Source organism: Sebastes fasciatus, chromosome 1 (assembly GCF_043250625.1).
Source record: "Sebastes fasciatus isolate fSebFas1 chromosome 1, fSebFas1.pri, whole genome shotgun sequence".
NCBI classification, from domain to species: domain Eukaryota; kingdom Metazoa; phylum Chordata; class Actinopteri; order Perciformes; family Sebastidae; genus Sebastes; species Sebastes fasciatus.
The window spans coordinates 4,134,619-4,161,023 of record NC_133795.1 but is presented as its reverse complement, the minus strand read 5'-3'; the positions used below and the strand labels follow the sequence as shown (position 1 = coordinate 4,161,023).

Genomic DNA, 26,405 nt, shown 5'->3' with positions numbered 1-26,405 from the left:
ACAATGTGAATAATGACAAGCATACAGGATGAGGAACTCCATCCATTGTTAATAAACAAGACCAAGTGTCTACAGCCATGCTGGCAGCTCTGTGAAACTGTACCTTGAGCTAAAAGCTGTTGTCAGCATGCTAACATGCTAACATGCTCACAGTGATGATGCTGATGTTTAGCAGGTAATGTATCGTATATTCATTCATCTTAGTTTGATGTGTTAGCATGCTAACATTTGCTTATTAGTACTAACACAATGTTCAATGAACTGTAATGGGAATGACATTATTTTTGCAGGTATATGGTTATAAACAAAAGTTTAATTGAAATTTTGTCCTCACGATGGTGCTAGATGAAAAGTCAGGAGAACACAAACAAAGTCTCTGAAATGCATCCTCTTAGGACCATGAATGTCTGATGCAATTTGTTTTTTCATCTGGTAGATGTCGAGATATTTTACTGGATAAGTGAAAACGTTGGCCTGCCTGTGGCGCTACAGGAAAAGTCAGGGGACCACTGTAGTCACTGATATTCATCCTCTGGGGAACATGAATATCTGTACCAATTTTTTGGACAATCCTTCCTATAGTTGGCAAAACATTTCACTCAAAACCAAAAAAAGTCAATCTCATGGTGGCACTAGAGGAAAAGTCAGGGAATCACCAAACTCATTAGGATTCATCATCTGGTGACCATGAAGGTCAACACGTATCATGGTAATCCATCCAATAGTTGATGAGATATTTCAGTCAGGACCAAATTGGTGGACCCACCCATTGACATTGTCATATATTTCTAAGTAAGTAAGTAGTGCCTGTCACATTCCATTGATAACAATAGTGCTTCAGAGGGTTTACATCCCGTTCAGTTATAGAATGAAAAAGACTGTAGACATTAGTTGTCATTGTGGATCAGTGGTTAGCACACATGCATCCCAACTTGAAGGCCATAGATTCAAAATAGGGATGTTAATTTAGAATTTATTATTATTTTTTTTACTTATAGCCGACCCTGGTTAACCGATCATTAACTGACAAGATTAGTGTCTTGCATGCAGGGGTGCTGTGGTTGAAGTGCCTGCAACGATAAGCCGATACACAAACAGGTTAAATCCATCATTTAACGCCAGCTGCAGTGTATGCGCAAAACAGGCAACTGAGTTCCCAGTTCACCTGCTCGGGAGACTTTATGCTCCAAGTTTTGCTCAGCTTTTCTTTTTTTTTTTTTTAACTGTTTAACTAATTGGTTAAACAGTTAAATTAAAAACCTGGTTACTCTTAATGGTCTTACCTCTATAGAGTTTTGATATCTACAAAAGGGAATGACACTAATCTTATTTTAAGTAATTAAATTCCCTTGCACTGCGTATTGATTGGTTTGTAATTTAATGAATTGAAAGTCATTTACTGCACTGGCAGCCAAATTTGCTTGTTTCAAGCAAGAGAATGTCATCAACACTGTTTTCACTTTAAATTGATAGGGCAAATGAAATATCGACTCATCATCAATTCATGCATGGGCTCATACACCACTGTCAAATACAGAACAAGGAAGATGTATGTTAATGTTGAGGCCTAACACTGAACGATTCACACATAGTATTATACTCTCTCACACACACACACGGTGCCTCCTCCCCTGGAGCCTACTTTGTGACGTGACAGGGAGATGGAGCAAGCAGTTGCCAGGGAAACAGATGCAGTATTATCTCTCTTCTGTCTTGTCTCTTAACATCTCAAGGCTCGGACTTGAAAAAGTGTTTCACCTTTGCCTCATTATGGGTGAAAGGATGATGGAGCAATACTTGGGAAGTGTGTATAAGCTCTCATCATGTCAGTCAGTACATGTAGGTCCCTAATGGCAACGCAAGAGTATGTTGTATGACAGCATATGGAGTCTTAATAATCCATGGCTGAGGTGAAGCAGCTCTCTGCTCTGGAGCAATTAAATATTCAACCGTACAATAGTGATCTCAGTGTTGCCATCTGAATGGACACCCAGGAGAATCTTGGCGGTGTAAAAAGACCACTAGCCAACATGAAACACTCAATTCCACCCAAAATAGCCCTGCTCTGCACATCGGCCAAGCCAGGCTTGACCATGCATAGTCAGGCGGATTACACCCCAGTGAGCAGAGGGGGGAAACTGGGTGAGAGAAACGGATATGGGCGTGGTGCCTCCTCTCCTGCCCGAGGACCACGGGGAAGCTCAGTCATGCATCCATGACAAGAGACTTAATAAACCCATGAATGCGGCACCTCCTCCAGGGAGAGCTCCCCCCAAAGTGTGGCCTGCCTTCTCGCAGCACTGTTATTACCAACTCCTGGAAGCACAGGGGAGGTTTGGATATGGCAGGCATGAAGTTCCACCCCAGCAATTAAAGACAGGAAGTGAGAGCAAGCCTGCCAATGACCGAGAGGTCTGACGCTCTCACCATACTACAATTTTAAAAAACATGGGCTGACAAGAGGCTGTTTTCTACATCCTTCTCTGGCAATGACTGGCAATGTTGCAAGGGCGGGCGAATATTTAGAGAGAGCACTTAAGACACAAAAGCTTTCATAACCATAATGCTAACTATTGTTGTGGTGCGGAAAAGGCCCAAAGGTATTTCTGAATGTTTTTAAGTGCTGAGAGAGCGGTTGGTGCAAGCGTAGCTTTCCTGATATTCTTACCTCACACATTCGCACATAAAAGCCCCCCCCCAACACCACAATGTCTCACACTCACACCCACACACAAGGTTTCATGCACTTGTGCATAAGTATCCTAAGGGGTGGCTCATAATAACATTGCTCTTCTATTTTCTCCTTGGCTGCACCTGGCTTGCAACCATGTAATAACTATAGATTTCCTAGCACCCTGTTAGCAGCCTGTGTTGAAGCCTTTTATTGGACAAAAGGGACATCCTGTGAGCCTCAGCATCTAATAAAGATTTTAGTGCAAATACCAAATCAGTATTGATACAAGAACAATACTTTTTTGATACCTTAGTCTGGGGAATATAAACCATTTTCTTTCATTTAACAATATACAGTATACCAAACCACTCAGTGGTTCAAAATCAGAATCACAATCACAAATAGTTTTACTGCCAAGTAGGTTTACACGTACAAGGAATTTGTCTCGGCGATTAGGTGACACGGTTGTACAGATTTGAGCAGGAATGTGCAAAATATTGACCGGGGGATGTACAAAAGTTCACAGTAAAAAGTACAAAGAAAATGTGCATGTGGGGAGATAGGAAAGATGTGTGATATTTTGGTCACAAATATATATATATATATCTTTATATATATATATATATATAATTACTGTATGTGCGTCACTTGTAACTGTTTTTGCAAAGCCCTGACAAACACTGTTTTACTACAGATTAGAATATGGGTTAATTTAAAAGGAAAGGCCTATTTTGGTTGGAGGACATGTAACTTTCATTGTTAATAATAACAATATATAACAATAATACCCAAATCTACCTATGAACATGTAGAGTACATCTCCAGTCCCAGTCCATGCTGCATCAGACAGTCTTGCTGAAGAGATGCAGAGGCTGGGTACTGGGCTGTGACACAGGCTGGCGGGTACCAATTGGCCCGATTTAACTCCGTCATCTCGGGTACACCGGCAGCAGTGCAAGACAGACGCATCATGTCTAGATAGATTCTCAGTGAGTGGAATCGAAAGCTGAGCCCAAACAAGGAATAGCTTAAAATAACGCTGGATAGTCTCCACAGTCAAGATATTGGATATGAGTTTCTCCCACCACAATCCTGCAAAAGCTATTTTAGAAGGAAAGATAGACCTATTCTTCTGCCAGAAGTGCTATGCTGCTGCTAGTCATAAAAGCTCCAAAATCTCCAGCTTCTTTCCGTGCATTTATCTAAGCCAATGCACTTACATCTATCTCTTCTCTCCTTTCTTATGCATGCCTTCAGTTTCCTTTCCAAGCAAGCGGGAAATGTCCTTTTTCACACTGCTGGAGTAATGACAACAGATGGTGTAGAATGAAGACTTTCATGCCGCACTATTTTTGTGGCTCTGTGTGTATTACAGAAATGTGTGACATTGCTTTGGCTTCACCCCCCCTGGTGAGCTCTCAGCATGGCTCCAGCTTTCTTTTATTCTCTTTGCCTGTTTTATCCACTCGGTGCAGCGCTATACAACACACACAACTGCCCACAGAGGACAATAACTACAAAGGGAAAAAATAATGTTGCATTTCAAGGGTTTGTTCAAAGCAGGTTATGGCTAATTCTAAAAAACGTGTCGTCACAAATTGTTTTCCATACCTCAATTTCTCCTTCGTACTCGGAGGTGTCCAGCAGGGTCACTTTGAAGGGGGCAGTTTTAAGTCGTTTGGAGCCTTTCTGGGGAGATTTGAGGTTCTTGTTTGGGGACGTCTTCTCTGACATGTCGTCTGTTTCTCTGTGTTCATCCAGATACTTGGAGTTCTGTTCCTTAACATATATGTATAAAAAAAAAGAGAAGTCAAACGACAGTTATACAAACCTGAGTGGATATCTGCAACTGTTCAAAATACTTTGAAGAACAGTATCAGTATTAGGACAGTGCCTTAAGATTAAGTTCTTTGATTGTAATGGCTTAAGAGAATGTCAATGGTGTAGAGTCAGCTTTGTGGCTTTAATAGATATTGAATGTGTGCAATCTGTACAAGTCTGCTAATTCAAATACTGAAAAACATACAGTATAATGTAGATCTACTGGAAACTGCATTGACTCCCAGTTACCTCTCAGACTTATCACTGAATTACAGGACAAATCAGAAGTCATCACAGCAGTCATTAGCGATGCTAACCCTGTATATCACAGACTCTTCAGACTCTTTTGAAACAAAGACTTTGAAGACAAAGACCCAGACCAGACAAAATGTTGCAATATCAAGAAATACTGTAAGTTAATGAATCCAGATAAAACACAATCAGTTTCATCTTCATTGTCTACAAGACCCGAAGGCCTGTTGTGAAGGAGGCAATATAAACAAATGAACCCTATTTTTTCTGCTGTGCAATGATATTCTCAGCTCAATAAAACACTTTAGAGCTGGATGCATCAGACCTTTGCAGGTTCAAACTTAGCTCAGGTTTAAGCCAGTTTCAAATTTTAAGATTATTCTTCAATTAAAATGGGTTGCACACATCGGCTGGGCGATATGGCTAAAATCATCATTTCACATCTCATATTTTCTTATTTTAATAACTTGAGTGCAAAATGAACAAAACAGATTTAAGTGAAATTATAGAGAAAAAAATAAATAAATATAGTATATCGCAATAGAAACAATATAGAAATATATACTGTATATGTCCGTTTTGACGATATATATCAGCATATTGCCCAGCCCTAGATGCACCACACAGACACAGACACAGTTCTCACTGGTAGGTATGACTGCTGCTAGCTAACTGAACCAACTGACAAAACTAACGTAAGCTTGTACCATTCAAACTGAGGAGTAACGTAGAATATGGTCAACATATCTGACCTGAAACTTCATAAAATGCTGTTTAGTAATAATGTAAACTGGGAATATTTCAAATTTCATTGAACAAAAATAACATACCTCAAAAATGTGTTAACAACGTCAAAGTCAAATTTATATTTAGGCCTACAAAGGATTGTCAGTGTTTAATGTATTGTTTGGCCCCTTTAAACTGTTATTTTTGGTAGTTGTGTTACAGCTTGTGATTCTAGAGCAACTTCTAATTTACAAAGTTTATTGACTTGTTCAAAATGTTTCCTAAGTTTTTATGATGCAACCTGGTTTAGATCACTAGTTTGAAAGAAGCATCTAATTACTGAATACTTAGGACAGACTTAACACACAAACTTCGTTTGAGTTTCCGGATAGCTGGTGGAACTTTAGAAACCCCTAAAAACTCCTATCTTATACACTAAAAGCTATGATTTCCTGTATTCTGCTTCATGCAATCACTGGGAAGTCTGTGGCTTAATGTGGCAGTCATCCATTAGTACAATTAGGGACACTAGTGCAGTGCCCGTTCAAAAGTGGCTGTTTGGAACGGGCCGATTGCTTGGCCCTCCGGTGTTGTTGCTGCTCGCAGCTTTCTCGAGAACCGCTCATCCAAACAACTTCACACTCGACATTGAGCTCCCTTGGGTGCTGAGCAATACAGCTGCCATGATATAGTTGCATCCCCTTGCAATGCCAGGGATGGAAAAGCTCACATGAACATCGGTGGAGAGCAAGCTGTACCCAGCATGCCGTTTGTCTGTGTAACAGTTCATTATTTTAGCGAGCGACGGAGAGCGAGCGGTACCCAGCATGCCATTCGGTGGTTTAACAGTTACAGTAATAGGGGTCCGCTCTCAATACACTACACATTGTGTACATAAGGCACCACTAATAAATATGTCCTGTAGATCTCAAGAGCTCGCACTCGACACTGCACTTGCATGGGTCCTCAGCAATACACCCGCCTAGTGTAAAGTCGATCGGATGAACGGTTGTCGAGCATATCGGAGGACAGACAAACAGAGACTCCTTCCATTTTAGTTGGACTAGTGCAATGCCCGATCGCAGCGCGTGCCCGATCGGAGTGCCTGGAAGCCCCGGCCCCCGCTCCTGCACATTAATATTGAACGTGTCGCGAGTTGAAAATTACACCAACTTTGACACTGCTCGTCTTTGGGTCTCTAGCAATACACCCGCCAAGTGTTAAGTAGATCAGATGAACGGTTCTCGAGATATGCGAAGGACATACCCATATGCATACATACATATCCACAGACAGACAGACAGACAGACAGAGATTCCTTGCTTCATAGTTAGATGCTGACCTGTTTGGCCATCTTGCTGTCCGAGGCTGAGTCCTGCATGTCTGCTGCTGCCCCCTGCTGTCTGGGAGGACTCCTGTCTTGCTCTCTTCACCTCCGACTCAGGGCCTGCCTCTGTCTCTTCAGCAAAGTAACACCAACCTGAGAAAAGACAACAAACAACAAACATATATTTTCAAGCCTCTCTTCAAAATGCCATGTCCAAAATGGTAATGCATGCTTTTCTTCCAGCATCAAAAGAGCTGAGATCACAGCAGGAGCTGCAGCTGGAGACTGTGAAAAATTCTGAACACGAATGCCTTCACCCAAAATAATAACGGCACTGGTGCCAGGATCACACCTTCATTACAAATTCTGAAAGCTACAGCTTCTTGATACAACACAATTTCCACAGACATAATTCACCTTGCCGGCAAGGACATTTACTTTAATTATAAAATTCCTCACTGAGCCAGATAATGATCATCTATTTAAGCAAGACAAGCTCCAGCACCGGGATGACGATTACCAAAAAAAAAGAAATGAATTAGTGAATTAGACCGCTACTCTTGGTGCTCATGGCTATCAACAGTGCATTCCTTCAGTCGCAAAGGTGTTAAACCAAAAACACTGATAAGAGTACTAGCATCCATGTGTGGGTATGAATGCTTTATGGTGCAATGGACTATGCAAATCCCTAAAATGCATATAAGGAACAGTAATATGTTGGCTCACGTCATAGCTTTGTCTTTGATTAGTCTAATAAAAAACACATTCAGGCATTAATACTAAACAAAGATGCACAGTATAATGTTACAGTGCAGAGCGGGTACTTTGCTTGACTTATTTTGTTATGTATCATCATTCTTCAAGTGTTTTTTCCCCCTTTCTACTTCCCCACAGCTTACCTCATCGACTTCAACTTCACTTTGTCAATGACTGCATTTTTATGGAAATCGGTTAGAATTTGTTGCCTTCGGTTGTAGGTTAGAGGTGTGGGTGGACTGAACAACAGCAGCAGCTGAAGCGAAAGTAAAGTGCAGCCAGTTTTGTCGGTTTAGAGAGGTGTGTCCTTTGAGCAAGTCTAAACAGAGGCTCACTAGAAAGATATTAACGATATTTGAAGAAATTAATTGAGACATTTCACACTGACACCCCTGGACTAGTGAAGAGAAATCTTTTTTTTTTTCATCAACAAATCATCATTTACTTTCAAACCGTGTTATATTTACAAAACATTATGTTAAAGCAGCAGTTTGACATTTTGGGAAATATGTTTATTCGCCTTTTAGCTGTGAGATGAGATGATAATAACACTCTCATATCTGTCTGTCTGGTAAATATGAGGCTACAGCCAGGAGACGGTTAGCTTAGCTTAGCATAAAGTCTAGAAACAGGTAGAAACTGCTAGCTTGTCTCTGTTCAAGAACAACAAAATCCATCTCCCAGCACCTATTAAAGGGCCAGTGTGTAGAATTAAGGGGGATGTATTGGAAGAAATGGAATATAAAATTAATAACAGGGCTGTTAATCGATTAAAATAGTAAAACATGATTATTCACAAATTAATCCCACATTTTTTATCTGTTCAAAATGTACCTTAAAGGGAGATTTTTCAAGTATCTAATACTCTTATCAACATGGGAGTGGGCAAATATACTGCTTTATGCAAATGTATGTATATGTTTATTATTGGAAATCAATTAACAACACAAAAAAATGACAGATATTGTCCAGAAACCCTCACAGGTACTGCATTTAGCATAAAACAATATGCTCAAATCCTAACATGGCAAACTGCAGCCCAACAGGCAACAACAGCTGTCAGTGTGTCAGTGTGCTGACTTGACTATGACTTGCCCCAAACGGCACATGATTATTGTAAAGTGGGCATGTATGTAGATATAAACGGCTCATTCTAAGGTAACAAAAACACAATTCTTATTTTCAGGTGATTATATACTAAAGAAAACATACTTATTAATATTACATTCCATTTCTTCCAATAGATCCCCCTAAATACTACACACTGGCCCTTTAATATATTATATCTTGTTTGTCCTCTCAATGCCCCTTTTATGGATTTTATCATTTCACTGCGTCTTATATAATACTTTAAGCATTGTAGTCTTGAATGCATTGTTCTAACTTTCTGCATATGTATTCTGTTTGAGTTGTGTTTTAAGAAGCGAACCCTTTCTGTGTCAGATGTGGTTTGAAGAGCTTAGAAAAGCCAACGTACAGTCGTAGAAGAATTTTGTTCCCAATAGAGTTTTCTGTAATAATTTATAATATTCGCTGACAAGCCTTGTTTGACACTGCAACTGTGTATTTAATGTCTTATAAGCTTACGTGGGCCGGGTACTTTAATGTGCATGACACAAAAATGAAGATCACATTGTTTGCATTTCATTGTCGTCTACTAAGGAGAGATTGGCTTCTCTGCCTCCTCCACGATGTCTCCCTGAATGTCAGTGGAAAGTGGAGCAAAGCCTCTGTGATTTTAAAGACAAAAAAAAATATTCACTGTGAATTATACAGATATACTGAAAATTTAAAACTCCACTGTAGAGTTGATTTAGTTCATGTTTGGCTACTTATTCAAGTGAGAAAGAAAAAGAAGCTGCTCATCAACCCCCTAAATAAAAGCTGCCCTGTGGATGGATATTTTTGTGACCCAGGATGGATGTTTCCCCATCAGATGAAAAGGATGCTTATGACCCTGGAACATGTTCTTCCATGACCTTTCATAAAAGGAAGACAAGGCACATAATGTGTGAACATATCCTCAGTGGGATCTGCTCAACACAGCATTTAGGAATAATGCATGTATTGTATTATAGAGTTCCCCAGACAATACTCCAAGACCTTGTATTTAATCCCGTCTCTGTACGACCCTGGAGGCCTCTCTGCCCCAAGAGCAGCAAATCATATCAGCATAATGCACCTAGGGGTTATACAGTGGGCGATCGTGGCTGATGACTGATGCAGGAACACAACCGGTTCACACCGGTTCAGAGAGGAGACAACCCTTCCCCCTCTGACTCCCAACCAGGGAAGGGCTTGACATATTGCATGTGGTTAAAGGAGTGTAATAAAACGGATAATTCCCGTCCTTGATTGTGATCGGCTTAGCTGCGTTCAAACCTGTTGTAAAATACTCTACAAACACACAGCTGTGACCGCATTTCAATATCACTGTGCCAATAAGTCACCTATTGTTACACACTGGAATGAATGAGAGAGAAACTGAGGAGCTGGAAAAGTCAAGAAACGAAGCAGGTGTTGTGTCAAAGCCTGTTCCCCGGTCAAATAGTGGTTAGGGTTACGGGTTGGTTCAGGTTTATGTAGAGGGAAACACTGGGGCCACTAAACTAGGGCTGGGCGATATGAAGAAAATCAAATATCACAATATATTTTTACCAAATACCTCGATATTGATATTACGACAATATTGTAGGGTTGAATATTGGTGCTTTCACAAAATTATTTACACAAGTTTTGTGATACATAATCATCAGTAATGTTGATATAATGATTAAGTGGGTACAGGGAAATAATAGAACAGCTACAACAGAAAATTACATCACTGACATCCAGGAAAAAAACAACACCAATGTCATATATCGATATATTGCCCAGCCCTATGTTAAACAGATTATTCGCTGTTTTCAGACCTGATCATCCGCCTGGACAAGAATGGTCAGGAGTACGCTATGCTGTCATTCAATGAATGCACAAAAAATACACGAAGATGCTGGCAAAAGAAACCAAGAGAGCCTACAGGGATTTAGGTTTGAGCAGCCAGGGAACCCACCGTGTCCTGTCGCTATGTTGGAGAAATACCTGTCTTTACTGCCGCCAAATCCACCGACCTTTTATCTCCATCCAAAACAGACTAACTACACCAACGATCCATGGTAAGTTAACAATGTAAGTTTAGCTAGCTTGCATGTTTTTATTTGTAGCTTATTATGCTGACATTTCTATAACCATATTGGCAATTTCTAGCAGTATAATTTTTTTTACAGTGTAGCCCGGACACTCAGCAAGTAACCAAACAAAAATTATATTGCTGGCAAGTGAAAACAGATAGAGGAAAGTGAGCATAATAGTTGTCGATGGTAGATGCTGCATTTCATGTGGCTATAATGAAACTGCAATATGATAAGAACTTTTTTTTTTCTTTCTCCTCACTTTACTATATATATATACAATAGTCAAACACCCCTGTACCAGCAAAGAAGAGTGTTAACATGATTGAACACTACTTCAGCAATTACATAATTAATGGCAATATCCAGGTAAATGTTAATAATCACCCCAATCTGTAAGCATGCTTTCCACTGCGTGTTGCTTGGCAACCGTTCTGCTAAATGTCGCTGAAGAACTGCATTGCTTGGCAGAAGAATGATTATTTGTTATCAATAAATTATTACATTTTGTGTGTGTTTAATTTATGAAACCTTGACAGGTATATGTAGTAACTAGGGCTGTCCCGGATACCATTTTTTGGGCTCCGAAGCTTCGGTGAGAAGTATTTGAAGGTATTTGAAGTTTTGGGACTGTGCCGCTGCCGCATCACTGTACACACACGCACCTCTACACACAACCAACAGTGATATCTGTAGGAGAAAAACTAATAACAATAAATGTTGAATATGAATAATGAATAAGCTTGTAGCATTATTCCTTATTTCATGGTCTATTTTATTATTACATACTTATGTATATATATATTAAAAAAAAAAAAAAAATCTCGAAGCATTCGAATACTGATTTGAAGTTTGATTACCATGGCAACAGTCAAAGCTTCGAAGCGTCGAAGCATTTGGGTCAGCCCTAGTAGTAACCATGATATACAGTGATTTTACAACAACAGCGCCCCCTAGCTGTTGTAAAATCACTGTAAATCGCGACCTCTTGTGGCTTATTGCTTAAAGGTCACATATTATACTCCATTTAAACTAGTTATTATAGGTCTCAGACACCTCCAAACCATGTCTCTGAAGTTTTTTTTTCAAAAAAACAATCAGATCATGCATTCCAGCATGTCTCTATAACCTCTGTTTCAGCCCATTTCCAAAAGTGCTGATTTCTGTGTCTGTAGCTCTGTAGGTCTCATATTATGCTCATTTCCAGGTTCATAGATGTATTTTAATGTTGCACTAGAACATGTTTACATGCTGCAATGTTCAAAAAACCCTTTATTCTTCTCATACTGCAGCCTGAGTCTGCCTGCCTCAGAGCCTAATTCAGCCTCTGTCTGAAAACCCCTGATTCACAGCCTGTCTCCTCCCACTCTGCTCTGATTGGTCAGCGTTTTCTGTCAATCAAACGTCCTCAACAACAGCGTCACCCTCCCCCTCCCTCCCGAAGAAGCTCTCTCTCTCTCTCTCTCTCTCTCTCTCGAGAGAGAGAGAGAGAGAGAGAGAGAGAGAGAGAGAGAGAGAGAGAGAGAGAGAGAGAGACGAGTGGAGAGATAGCAGCTAGAATAAAGTTTATAAACCACTTTAAAGTTTATAAACCAGAAACTTCACCCAGCGCACGTTACCGGAGGAATCTGATCAGAAATCGGCGACACATGATGAACATCTGCGGTCCAGATTCCAGGTTTTCCTGACGGTTTCTCTCAGGTAAATAATGCTGTTTATATCTCTGTTAGTTAACTCAGTGTTTACCTCATGCATCAACTCTGTAAACCGTAAACATACACTCTGTTTTACGTCTGTCTTTACAGATCCATCTGTGAGAAATGACCGACAGAATCATCCCAGAGGAGAGCAGACAGCTGAGAGCAGACAGCTGAGAGCAGATGGCTCTGTTTACATGGAGATACAGAGCTAACCCGGTAGCATGTAGCTAACCCGTTAGCATGTAGCTACATGCTACCGCTATGACACGGTGTGTAAACACAGCGACCATCAGGGTGGAAAATAGAAGATGTGAAACAGTAGTCAGTTCATTATTTCTGCTAAAAGATAAATGTATGGAAGATCAGAGTAATGGTATATTAGTTACAGTAGTAGCTGTCTCTGTGTTACCATGACTACAGACCACCGGCGCTTAGCTTACCATAGTTTACCAGAGCTGAAGACTTTCTCCTGTACCATGTTAACATAACTAACTAACAGGTGAGATGATTACAAATGCTGTGAATAATTAATATTGTCATCTGTCTACTCAAATAAAGTTTGACTGTGAAACAGAAATGTGTTGTGTTGCTTACAGTCACTATTTACTACCTGTAATCTGCTACATGCATGACATCAAATATATATAATATATAAATATCATCTGTTTAAACAGTGTAATTACATAAAGCCTTTGTGAATGAACATGTTATATTTAGATGATGGGAGTACATGAAGCCTGTTCTGCTGGTTCTTGCAGATTAACTGTAGGAGCTACTTTGCTCAAGTTCGGTTGAGGAGGAGAGACAGTGACGCGCTGTGGGCCGGGGTCAGCTACTGAAGGTTCTGCTCTGGTTCGACCAGGAAACCCTTATATGGCTAATTCTCTAACGACGTCAGAAGAAAAGAAAAGCTGCGCAGCGTTGTTTCGACACCCATTTCCGGACAAACGGAGCAGGAGAAAAAGAGAGAGGATGGTCTTTTATGATACTATGGTGACTTGTAGACACACTGGGGACAGATATTGATGTTTAAAAGACATGGAAAAGTGCATTTTGCATAATAGGTGACCTTTAATAAAACCCTCCAACCTCACTCCTCCTCTCCTGTGCTCTAACAGCCGTCTCATTACTTACAACCGCAGAGATTTGACAGAAATGAATTCCTCTCCTTTGGGAACAAAAGTGAAGCGCGGAGTGGTATGTCCACTCAGGGCCTCATTTTCCCCTCGCTGTCTGATCCAGCTGGGCTCTGAGCTATAAGTTGCTAAATCAATTTTCCCTCACTGGCTGAATCATGGATATGACTGCCAAATAAACTCCCTGATTGGAGAGGAAAAACTCCATTGGGTATAGTGTTCTGATGGCAAAGGGAAGCAAACACTCGCCATGCCGGCATGTCTTTCTGTTATCGCGTTCGCCTCCCAGTCGGATTCAGTCAAGCTGAAAATAACGAGCGTCTCCCCTGCGTGCATTACAGGTGCGCACTTCCTCATTCGGTCCAAGTCAAACAGACGCTGACGTCCCCCCTCACTTAACATCCATCTGGGCGACATGACACAATGCATTCATCTACAGCTGTCTGTGTGAGTACGCCCGTCTCAGCTGTGCTGTGTTCACAGCAACGAATAATCTGAAAACAGCCCGTCTAACCGTATCTGCTCCCCACTGTGGCCATTTCTCACTTCTGTTCTACACACATTAACGCGCACACAGGCAACCATGACAAGTTTTCTAACCATACCCAAATCGATAGATACTGTTGCTTTGCTCATAAAAGGTTTATATGATACATGAAAGCCAATAATGGAAAAGCCCTTTGAGGACACATGCACAAATATACACAAAATTGAGAATACAAATCACGTAATCCAAAGTTAGTTTGTGGTAAACGGGGTCCCTTATTGAGACATCTCATGAAATCAGATTAATTGCCAAATTAATACAGATTGATGTCACAGAGCGAGGCAGTAGAGCCCTGCAAATGCATTAATTTCCTGCACCAGTCCATTACCCACAATTGCCTCCGTCAACCCAGCAGCCGGGACCTCTGCAGAGGAGAAGAAAGCACCTAACAGTGCAGGAATACACTGCGCGTTTCCTTTGTTGTACACTGTGTGCAGTTCACCGACAATGTCTGGCTTTGATATCTGCCATCAGTAATAATGATTCATCACAGAGAAAAGCACATTGTTCCCTTGGAGGGTTATGAAACGCTACTCTCCTCTAACAAGCGCAGCCTCTTCCCTTGGTTCTCCTGCTTCTTTCTCATCAGAGGTAAGCTTTAATCTAAGCAAGGCGAGTGGAGGGAGAGCGAGAGAGGGAGCACGCATGTCTGTGGAAGAGTACTGGCTCGGCTCCGAGATGTAGTTGCCATGGTAACAGCATAGAGTACTCTTCTTTTTTTTTTCCTCCACAGCCGCTCGTCTCTCTTCAGAGGAGTGACAGAGAAAACAGAAAGACGAACTGAACAAGGAGGGAAGATGAGAGGCCAAAATATGAGGCGGCCAGAAAGACAAGAGGATCAAGGATAAACGGAAAAGATAAGAAATGACAAGAGGGAGGAAATGAGCTGACGTGGCATCGCGACTGAAAGGAAATGTCACACAGCCTTCCCTCTGGTTAGCGGTGGAAGAGCTGCACGCAGCTGCACACGGGGATGGACGGGGAGTTTGAAGCAGGGATGCAGGCCACCGCTGCTAGCCTCCCTCTGCCATCTACCAGCAAACACAGCCTGCTTCTCTCTGAGCCCTGACAGGCACAATCAGCACTATTTGGCTGATACACAACTCTAATTCCATTGTACAATCCATGGTCTTAATCACATTTAGCCATTAGCATGCACTGAGCGCACAATGCAGTCGAGTAATCACAAAGAGCACTGCACTGGCAAAAGAGAAAGACGCAACACAATAGCTACTAATGCATCCCCTTTACTAGCTGGTAAGTTATTTGCATATGGGTTCAACTGTCGCAGCATGTGAATGAACACACAGGTCTGCAGTTACAGCTGTCATTCATGACTGAAATGCTTCATCGTAATAAATTTCCTCACATTTCCTTTTTGAAAGAGAGGTGCTCTTCATGAGTGCTTTTACTACAAGGAAGATTCAAGTGTTGACCTTCCAGTTTAAGGTCACATGTTTGAGTCGAGTGAGGTGGAGCAGAAGCACTCTGGACAAGAGGTTGTAAATGATGCTAGGTGAAAGAGGAATGCATTCAGAGTAAGACAACATTATTGATGAGCAAGAGCAGAAAGAATTTACAGTATTGCTGTTCAACGGTGCAGTGACAGTGATGATATACAGCATGTACTGTAGATACAAGTGATGTCTTGAATTGAAGGACCAGTGTATAGGAGGATTTCGTAGGATCTATTGGCAGAAATAGAAAGAAAATCATCATTCATTAGCTTAAAATGAGCCCATCATATCTACTCAGGGAGCTATTCCTCTTCAAGGAGACCGCCATGTTGCACCGCCATGTTTCTACGGTAGCCCAGAACGGACATACCAAACACTGGCTCCGGAGAGAGTCTTTCACGTTATTACTAGAGCTGTCAATCGATTAAAATATTTAATTGCGATTAATCACATTATTGTCCATTCACATATCTTGAGGTCTGAGTTCAAGGGACCCCTTTGAAAATGTTTTTTCCTCGCCAAGATTTAGCGTAGGTTTGGAGCTTTACCCTTAGCGACAAGCAAGTATGTTAGTATATTAATGCCACTAATTTCTTCAACGCATTAAATGCAATCGACCTTTTGGAGATGTAGCAGGTTCAGTTTTAAAGCTAGAGTGAAGATACTGGTATCATATGAAACTAGAAAACTTAAGGAGTCCATCCAACCACGTCATACTAGCATGTCGCGAAGGAAGTTAAATAACGCTCCAAACATACACAAAATTGTGGCGAGGAAAAACGGTCATCACCATTTTTCAAAGAGGTCCCTTGACCTCTGACTTCAAGATATATGAATGAAAATGGGTTCTATGGGTACCCACGAGTCTCCCCTTTACAGACATGCCCACTTTATGATAATCACATGCAGTTTGGGGCAAGTCATAGTCAAGTCAGAACACTGACACACTGACAGTTGTTGTTGCCTGTTGGGCTGCAGTTTGCCATGTTATGATTTAAGCATATTGTTTTATGCTAAATGCAGTACCTGTGAGGGTTTCTGGACAATATCTGTCATTGTTTTGTGTTGTTAATTGATTTCCAATAATAAATATATACATACATTTGCATAAAGCATATTTACCCACCCCCATGCTGATAAGAGTATTAAAAATCTCCCTTTAAGGTACATTTTGAACAGATAAAAAATGTGAATGAGATTAACTATGGACAATAATGCGATTAATCACGATCAAATATGTTAATCGATTGACAGCCCTACTTAAAATACTTCTGTAACCAGCAACTTCTCCCATTTCTCAACTCTGTAGTACTGGCCTCACACGTGTTTATGCATGCAGCGTTTCTTTCTTTCTTTTCTGCTCATATAAGTTCAGTGAGTATATCTGCTGTTGAACTGGGCAGTGAAATTGGAACAACTCATCATGTTGTCAACTACTCTGGCTCTTCCTCCTAGAAGGCAGCAGTGCTTCAGTCTGGCATGTCTCGGCCCCATTGATCCCCGGCACACTGCTACGTGTCAGTGACAGTTCATATAGTCACTCAGAAAGAAGGATGGGGGGGCTCAAGGACACACTGCTCTCATTCACCAACATCACACATACGGCCCGTCATACACACTGACAACTACAGTGTAACACTGATGGAAGCCACACAGGCAGCACAACGTGCGTTAAAGCTTCAGTAGGCAACACGTTTTTGGCATCATTGGACAAAAGTTCCACAATAACCTTTCAGCATATTGTAATTCAAGTGTTCTGAGAGAAAACTAAACTTCTGCTCCTCCTCATGGCTCTGTTTTCAGGCTTTAAAAAATCTAACCCCTGACGGAAGACTTTGACCAATCACAGGTCATTTCAGAGAGAGAGTGTTCCTATTGGCTGTGCTCTGGCTGGTGGGCGGTGCTTGGTATTTCCTCAGCAGATCTCAACCTGGCTGCCAAGTCACAAACTTTCTTATTTTACAGCTAAACAGTACACTAAAAGATATTTCTGAAAACATTTAGGCGATAAATAGGCATTACAGTAACAGAATAGTGATTCCTATTTGATCAGCGCTGCCTAGTTTGACTATTTGGTCAGAGTTTGCGAGTGATTGACTCGTCGGCTCTCATAGATGGCAGCTGGACGGCAGACTCCAGATCAGCTCTAATTGGCTGTTTTCCTTCAGTCTGTGAAATCTTATAGATGCCATTAGGAGCACCGGAGGAAACCGGAGGACACCGGAGGACACCGGAGGACACCGGAGGACACCGGAGGACACCGGAGGACACCGGAGGACACAGAGGCCCATGATTTTTTTCAGATTACCTGTCTCATGCACTACTGTCAGGATATAGTGACCGTTTGATAAAAATAACTTTTTTTAATCATATATGATCCATTTCTACCCACTGCAGCTTTAAGAGATGCAGTGTGTTTTTCCACTCTGGTATTCTTTTCTTAAGATGACGCCTCTCGCAGCTGGAGTGCCCCCTCATATCCTGCTTAGCTTCCTGGGTGAGCCTCAGCCAATGGATGATGACAGATGAGGCCTGAGTGGAAAGACTGAGGCTAAAGTAAAGTAAAGCCACAACAACTGCATGACTCCTCAAGCTTCACATTCCTGCACTATGTCTGGAATCACCCCGAGAGAAAAAAAGGACCCCGTTTCCCCTGTGCAGCTGTAGTAATAACACATGCTCACCTTCCGCTCTTCAGACTATTTGAATGCAAAGCAGCACAAAGTTTGGAACTTGGCAAAATTAAAGGTGCTCGCTCTCAGAGGAATATCAGCACACACAGTCTCAGATGGAGAGCAGAATTACTGAGAGCCAGCGGCAGGCAGGCAGGCAGGCTCGATATAAATTGCTGCGGAGACATCATTCTGTCACAGTCCGTCTAATGGTAGCTGACCTTTCTCATGCTGTGCTGGAGACCACTGGTGCGTGCACGAGGAGGGACGTCTCACCGCTGACGGATCTGTCCCTGAAGCTGCCAGACTCCACGCACCGCAGGGACTACAAATGCAAAGTTCCCCCCCCCCCTCACGCTTCTTCTATCGTGCTTTTCCCGCTCACAGCTGATAAATGAGCAAAAGCAGCGTAGCTAAAGGGAAACATGACCGTTGGAGAACATGCTAGCAGGAAAATGAGGACATGGGCGCGGGAGCACATGGGTGGTTTTACAGCCTCGGGGCAGGGAGACACATGGTGGCAAGACCGAACTCGTTGGCTTGCGAGCGCACTGTGCCTCAAAGCTGTGCTAAATTCTCAGAACCTTAAATGTGACACATCTATGCCACTTAAAGGAGTAATGCCCTTCAAATGCTTGTTTTTGAGACATTCCCTTTTGTCTATTGTGAGTGTTCGGGCTGCAAATGTCAAAGTCTACTTCACAACAAGTCTCGCAGCAGTTTTTTTATTTTTTCTCACTGCCCACTTTATGTCTGAAGAATTATTATTTCATGGCAAGGGCTCTAATTCTCTTCACCAAATGGATATAATTATTTTGTTCTAATAATGAAAAATACAGTTTGTTCCACTTTTATCCCATCACATGCATACAATATGTTGCATCATTTAACACTTTCAGCTGCGAGCACATGTGCCTCCTGTTTTATCAGTTCCTGTCAAAAAAAAAAAAAAATGCTGTCACATTCTCAAAGGCCACTGTGTAATTGTCTCGGCGTGAAGCCTCCGCTGTGCCTCCAGTTAATGAGAGACTATCACAATGGTTGCACTTCCCAAACCAGAATCTCCACCACCACTATAATCTATGAGTGGGAAAATAATTTCCTGTAGTTTACAACCATAATTGCAGCTGTTTCCTTGGCTTTGGTAAAGTGCTGATGACAAAAAAACAACAGGTCAGTGCGGTTTCAATAATGTCACACTCTGTCATTTTAGCGCCTGAATGAAACTGCACTCGCAAGCGTTTTTACTGTTTAGAGTAGTAGGGTTAAAGGTCATTTGATCATGAAAAAAGAGATAAGAATTGAGAAGCTGTTGACAATTTTATGCATATTTGTTAGCCTAGCGACTGTCAGCAGGCAGACAGATAAAGTGTGTTACTTATGAATATCCTTTCCTTTATCACTTTAAAGGGTAACTTCAGCATTTTTCAACCTGGACCCTATTTTCCCATGTTTTTGTGTCTAACTGACTAATAGAGACAACAATTGCTCACAAGCTGCAATATGGTGCTATTGGGGCAAGCTGGCACCGTCATTTACAGCCACTAAAAGTGCTTGTTTTTGCCATGACACATCCTGAATGTTATTATAAGTGTCTGACATCATGGAAATAGTCTTGTTCTGAAATGCTCACAATAACAATGACATGTTGATGTTGAAGCTTATGGGACTGCCATTAGTTTAGCAGGTATCTGGTCACAAACACATATAATATTGAACGGTTCCAATTTCTACCTGATGACGGAGCTAGATGGAAAATTACTATAACGATTATTCTGAGGAGGACATGAACATCTGCACCGCATTTCATGGCAATCCATCCAATAGTTGTGGTAATGTTTCACTCAAAACCACACACCTCAACCTCATGCTATTATAAATGTCTTCCATTATGGAAAGAGTCTTGTTCTGAAATCGGAAGACAACGGTGGAATAGTGGAATACATCCATGGTGGAAACGTGAGTGCCAGCCGGGCAGAGTTTGTTGTTTTGGAGTACAGAAAGTGTAGCTTAGTGTTATCTAAAACATTTTCAATGTCATGGCTGTATATTTAGATGATTTCCACAATGTGGTTGAGGTTTCTGAATTTGATGGCCGCCCGTATTTATTTGAGCCAGAGTATACGGATATTCAGATTTCACAACGAGACTTCTCCTTGAGCGGGACTTGGACACAATAACAAACAGACAGGATCATGCATAGGTAAGAAATATGTTTTATTTTACTGTAGTATCCTTTCCATAATGTTGTCAGACACCAATAATAACAATCTGAGCCTGTCAGTGGCAAAAACAATAACTTTTAGTGTATGTAACATTACATTGACGCTGCTCACTTGCCCTCGCAGCTCGTTTCGCGGCTGCCGGTTACAGAGTTATCCCTCAATTTAAAAAAAGATTGTCCCTATTAGTCACTTGGACACAAACACATGGGAAAATAGGGTCCAGGTTGAAAAATACCGAAGTAACCTTTAAAGCATACCTGTATTCAGTTCACAAGTTCAAACCTATAATACAAGATACTCCAGACGTCTACAACTCAACAGATTCCTAGACAAAATACTGTTTGTTCTCCATTAGATGAGACAAGCTCGACTCTGCGGCAGATCAAGTCACGCTGTCAATAAATCCACATCACTCGACAATTTCAAACAGGACTCGTCTGATGACCCAAAATGCTTCAAGTTTTGCCTCAGCTTGGCACACACAGTTACTCTCACCCTCATTTTCCCTTTCCCTTTGAAGAAATACGCACACACATACACATCCTCCCATGCAACACTCTCTCTTTCCCTTTGATTTCGCTTTCTGCATTAGGTCTATATCAATTTATTTTTCTTTTTGTTCTCATGTATACATCTTGTATTTATTTTAACGTTTTTGTTTCAGATGTCTTCTTTCTTTTCTACCCCTGTGATGTGTTTACAAGCCCCTAGTTTTTCTTCTCACTCCTGCATTGTTTGCTGTAGTTTGTCTTTTTGTTTATTTTCATGCAGAAATAAATCAACTGCCTTGTGATGAATTTGAAAGCAGGCAATGATTGCAGGAGTATTTGTTGGCAGCATAGGCCGCCATTTAAGCCCCTTTCAGACATGCACCTTGATGTGATGACAATCAGACATGTTGGGCTCATGTCTGAATAATGTCTGATTTACTTTCATCATCTCCCCTCATCAAAAAAGCAAAGCAGAGGATGTACCTCCTGCAGCAGCTGAAGAAGTTCAACCTGCCAAAGACAATGATGCACTTCTACACTGCCATCATCGAGTCCATCCTCACTTCCTCCATCACCATCTGGTACACCGCTGCCACTGCCAAGGACAAGGGCAGACTGCAGCGTGACATTCGCTCTCCAAAGAAAGTGATTGACAGCAATCTGCCGTCCCTCCAGGACATGTAGGCCTCCAGGACCCTGAGGCGGGCAGGACAGATTAGCCGACCCCTCCCACCCCATCCTGGACATAAACTCTTTGAATCATTCCTCTCCGGCGGGAGGCTGCGGTCCATCAGGACCAAAACCTCACACCACAAAAACAGTTTCTTCCCATCTGCAGCTGGCCTCATCAACAAAGTTCAACAAAGCCCGGGACCCCCACTGACATAGACTGTTCTGATTCTGTTTCACACATCAACCAGACATGTCGCAACATTAGCATTCATTTAGAGTTGTGTCTCTGGCCACCCAACTAACGTCCAATATTCACTCTACTTTTAGTTCCAATTTGCTCTCCACCAACATCTGAGCGTACGGTGGGTTTATCAGAGCTTAAAGGGGGACATATCATGCTTATTTCCAGGCTCATACTTGCATTTTGGGTTTCTACTAGAACATGTTTATATGCTTTAATGTTAAAAAAACACATTATTTTTCTCATACTGTCTATCTGAATATACCTGTATTCACCCTCTGTCTAAAACGCTCCGTTTTAGCTTGTTTGTGCACCTTTACAAAGGTAGTTCTCAACCCATGGGTGGGATATTCTAATGAGATAGATATGTATGTGACATAGGAAGGAGAGACAATTCTGAATGGCTTGTTGAAACACATGTTTTCTGATCTAGACAGCCCACAAAAAACTGACTGAGTTGTCTTATTCCACAGTTTGTGGGTTGGTAGGAACTCCAGATACCCAGATGTATGTGCACAAGCACTGAAAAAGTGAGTTATTCATGATATGTCCCCTTTAAAATATGTTCACTGAGAACAGCCGATGAGAGCTGTAAGAGTGAACTAAAACAGTAAAGCTGTTGGCCGTAAAACTAAAACAATGAGCTGATAGACATTAAAAAGCTCCACAGGGCAGAGTGGAACTGCTGATTCAATCATTTTCTGTGAGTTCGTCATTACGAACGACCCCTTTCAAATTACACATAATCATTTGACCTTTTGTTCATATAAACATTTTTGATAGGTGTAGCTTTAATGTGACAGCACTAGCTGTGAACAACCTTCCTCCTTGATATCGTTATTTTCCAACACACCTCTGTTCTTCAGTGGTGATGCCAAATATCGAGCAAGAGTCATGTCATGTCTGAAGGAAGCCATAACAAACGTTTACGTATGTCTGAATGACAAAAGGCCAGATGAAGAGAGTGCAGTTAACTATTCCATGTATGAAAAGGACTTTAGATGTCTCAACTCTACCTCCTTTTATTTAAAGGTGCTAAATGCGGGACTGGGAGCATTTCTATCGCCTCTCAACGGCTCTCTGCTAACGGTGCTAACAGCGCTAACACTGCAAAAACAATGGCAAAAGTGCTGACAGAGATAACAGTGTTTACCTGAGGGGAAACCGAAGGGTGGATGCTGCGCTTCCGCAACGATGCCGTCATTTGGGACGGCTGTATCTGCCATACGAGAGCAGTGCAGAGCAGCGGCTGTGAGCCAGCCAGTGGGGCACGCCCACATACACAAACATGCACTAAAATACCCGGCTATGTCAACAAAGCACAGAGAAGCTCAATTACAATTCACACAGAGGGAAAGTGACTTCATTCTCTGCTCAGGTAGACATTACTCCATATCATTACATAGCAAATAGTTGTTTGCTGCTATATCAATGCTCGTATAGAGCACCTTTAAGTTTTGGCAAACTTACTGAGTTGATGTAATCCACTGATTAGAGTTATAAATAATAATCTTAGTAATCAATAACAGATTATACACAGCATAGTCATTCATTACACTGTTCCTGGATATTTATGACACAACAAAATACAGACATTAATTTGGAATCTGCATCTCTCCAGTCCATAGTGAGACAACAGTGAGATAAATACCTAAAGTCTGTTGTGAAATCCATCCCTTCCAACCGGAAGTTGCAAGTCTTGCCTCATGACCCTGTTGTAAGCACTGATACAATACCTGCTTTGTTTCCCACAGTGTTTGCCTGCCTGGCGCAACGCTCAGATTAGTTTTGCTTTTTAGTGGAAAACTGATCTGCACACAGGGTTTCTTTAAAATGTACTCTGCTTTAAATGTGAGCCTGATTTTGGTTACTTTCCAACGACGAGGTGTGTGTTTTAGCACATTGTGTTTCTAGGAGAAAATGGGAACACACTTTCATCTTTCACAGTGTTTTCTTAATGCATTTTTGATGTATTCAAGGTCAATCTATGTTCCCGTTTATTCTACTCAACTCACAAATATTGCTTTTGTTTAGTGAAGATTTACTAGCTGCGACAACGAAGAAAGTGACAACGAAGCCTCGTGTCAACCTGCATATGCATGATATTATGCTAATGGTCATGCTCGACTGCGTTTTTGCAAGCGCATGCCCTTGTAGCAGAGTTCATCAGAAAGAGCTGTCCTCTGTGGGAATAAATCCAGAGAGGACAACAGCCACAAGCCTTGGATATCTACCGTATAGGAAGGACACGACTAACTGCCTCCTAACACCGAGCTGCCATTTATATACACAGCAGTCACCTCGAAGGTGGTTTTTACAATTTCCTTTCACCCTTCGAAGTCGTAGGGAACGCCATAAATCAACAGGAAAATGGTGGGTGTCAGGGAGCCTTACACAGCAGGACTCATCTCTTCACAGGTTCGCCTTGAGTTACAGTCACACTCTCTTACTGTATTTATCTCAGGGGATCAAGATGGATCAGCTGGCGATACACAGGACGTATTGTTGGGATTCCCATGAGCAAGCCTGGAGCATTTTTTTTTAAAACTCTTTAAACTTTGAATTTGGGATCAAAGCCAAATTTATTGGGATTTGTCAAAACTACACCATACTACAGAGAACAACTTTTAACAGAAAAGTTGAATTCCTTTCATGGTTTTATGGAATTATAGCAAGAGGCGACGATTCACAAACCTGAACCCTCATTGGAAACTGTTTGGAAAAGGGCAGGTACTTTCAAAAAACACATGACAGGTGATTGAATGAACCATCTGTCCATCAAACGCTCTCGCTCGGGAGAAGAGCAAAAACATCTTTATCGAGAAAAGCCTTCAGTGTCGTTCTGTGCTCTCTAGTTCTCATATAACGGACACTATTGCAGCAGCTACATTGACCTCTTCAGAGTCAACTTCTGGTGCTTAGATAGCACCATTTTGGACTGAAAACACCAATGAGTCTATGGCCATGGATGTATAAAGAAACGTCTGTAAATCAGAAGATAATTGTTTTTAGGTAAATCATCTTCCCATCTTCCCTGTGGTCTATTGCACATCTATTTTGGAAGTCCTCGACGTGAAAAAGTTTGAGATTGCTCTCAAAATCTGTGTGCAGGTTTTTTCTAACTTCTATTTATGTCCATCGCTCACTTTATGCTCCTCTGGGAAGCGACCAGGCAAAAGCGCTTAATAAATAAATAAGTAGGTAAGTAATTCATTTTAATAGTATGCATATTTATATTTATTTTATTGTTCAGCACAGGTCATTTCTGTAGAGACACTAAATATGACAATAGAATAGAAATCATTTTGTTTTGCTTCTGTACAGCACTTTGGAGGCGGACGTTTTACTGGCGTCCGGTAGTCGCTTTCAGTCCAGAATGGTGGAATCGTAGCTCTGCTGCTGGGCGCCAACTAAATTTAATGTCATTGCACAGGAAGCAAATTATTATCACACCTTTGTTGCATTAAATGGAAATATAAAAGCTGTTTCATATACATTTCTATAAATGTCAAATCACAGCAGACTTTCATTAAAAACTCCTCAGAACAACTCTGCAGTGTGCTCCGATGGGAACAATTCAGAAAACTTGAGAGGGTTGCTGGACGCACGCTATTTTGGCACAAATGGCCCTCCTGCCAGCCCCCAGTGGCAGCACTCTCTGCCAGCTGAACACATCCTGCTGCTGCCCAGCTAGCTAGAGCAGCACTCAGCCGCTGCTGGCTAATGGACTGCCTAAAGTGAGAGGAGAGGAGAGGAGAAGAGAGGCCTGTGCATCCGAATGGCTGGCATGCTGCAGGTGCAGACCGTCCTCACACAAAGAGGCAGCGGCTGGAGTACATGAGTCAGTGTGTGAGTGTTTTGTTTGCTTGCCTACGTTCCTCCCCACTGTTTCTCCACACACATACACCCCTGGCCTGAGCTGTTCCATCATCCGAGGAGAGCGGCGAACACTCTGAGATATTTTGGCTACGGGCCGATTCACATTCCCCATGCCAGGATGCAGAGAATGAAGCCGTGGCATGGCTATCTAAGGCTCTTCCACATGCATGCAAAATACCGCAGTGCTGTGACGGTGTGTGGAGAGGACACACAGGAAAGAGCGGAGAGGAGACGACGTGTGCGGTATCTCTGTAACAAATTGCCGCGATTGATACACAACCCAAGAGATTATTTCACAGAAAACACTATGGCAACAGAGCCTTCAGCATCACCCACTGTCCCTGTCATGGCCCATTTGAAGCTCGTTGCCCGGTGCCCATGGGAGGAGGTGGCACAAGGCCACGCCATATGGTTGGTATTTTATGTGGCGGGCTGCAGCACTCTGCAGGAGGGCTGAGCTGTGAAAGGAAGGATCCTGTCCATTATACTAATTAATGTCTCTGTGATCAGGGATGTTTTCCTCATAACCGGGCTGGAGACCCTTCGCCACACAGCACCTTTGCCAGGGCGCCCAAACAAGCAGAAAGGTGTCCTGCTTTACATGTAGAACAGATGGCGGTTTGTGATCTTGACTGCAGATGAAGACGCAAGGTCTAGAA

General features: G+C 41.8%; 1 protein-coding gene across 3 annotated transcripts in view; it reads right to left on the bottom strand.

The window, feature by feature from the left end:
* Window positions 1-26,405, bottom strand: part of LOC141773620 (band 4.1-like protein 1) — a 100,153-nt gene that overhangs the window by 40,137 nt on the left and 33,611 nt on the right. For all 3 annotated transcript variants that reach the window (XM_074645519.1, XM_074645695.1, XM_074645609.1), the window contains exons 2-3: window positions 6,816-6,953; window positions 4,286-4,453 (exon numbers count right to left, since the gene is read on the bottom strand). In XM_074645519.1, the coding sequence (XP_074501620.1) occupies window positions 4,286-4,453; window positions 6,816-6,854 (207 nt within the window). In that variant the 5' untranslated portion in view covers window positions 6,855-6,953. The remainder of the gene's footprint in view (window positions 1-4,285; window positions 4,454-6,815; window positions 6,954-26,405) is intronic.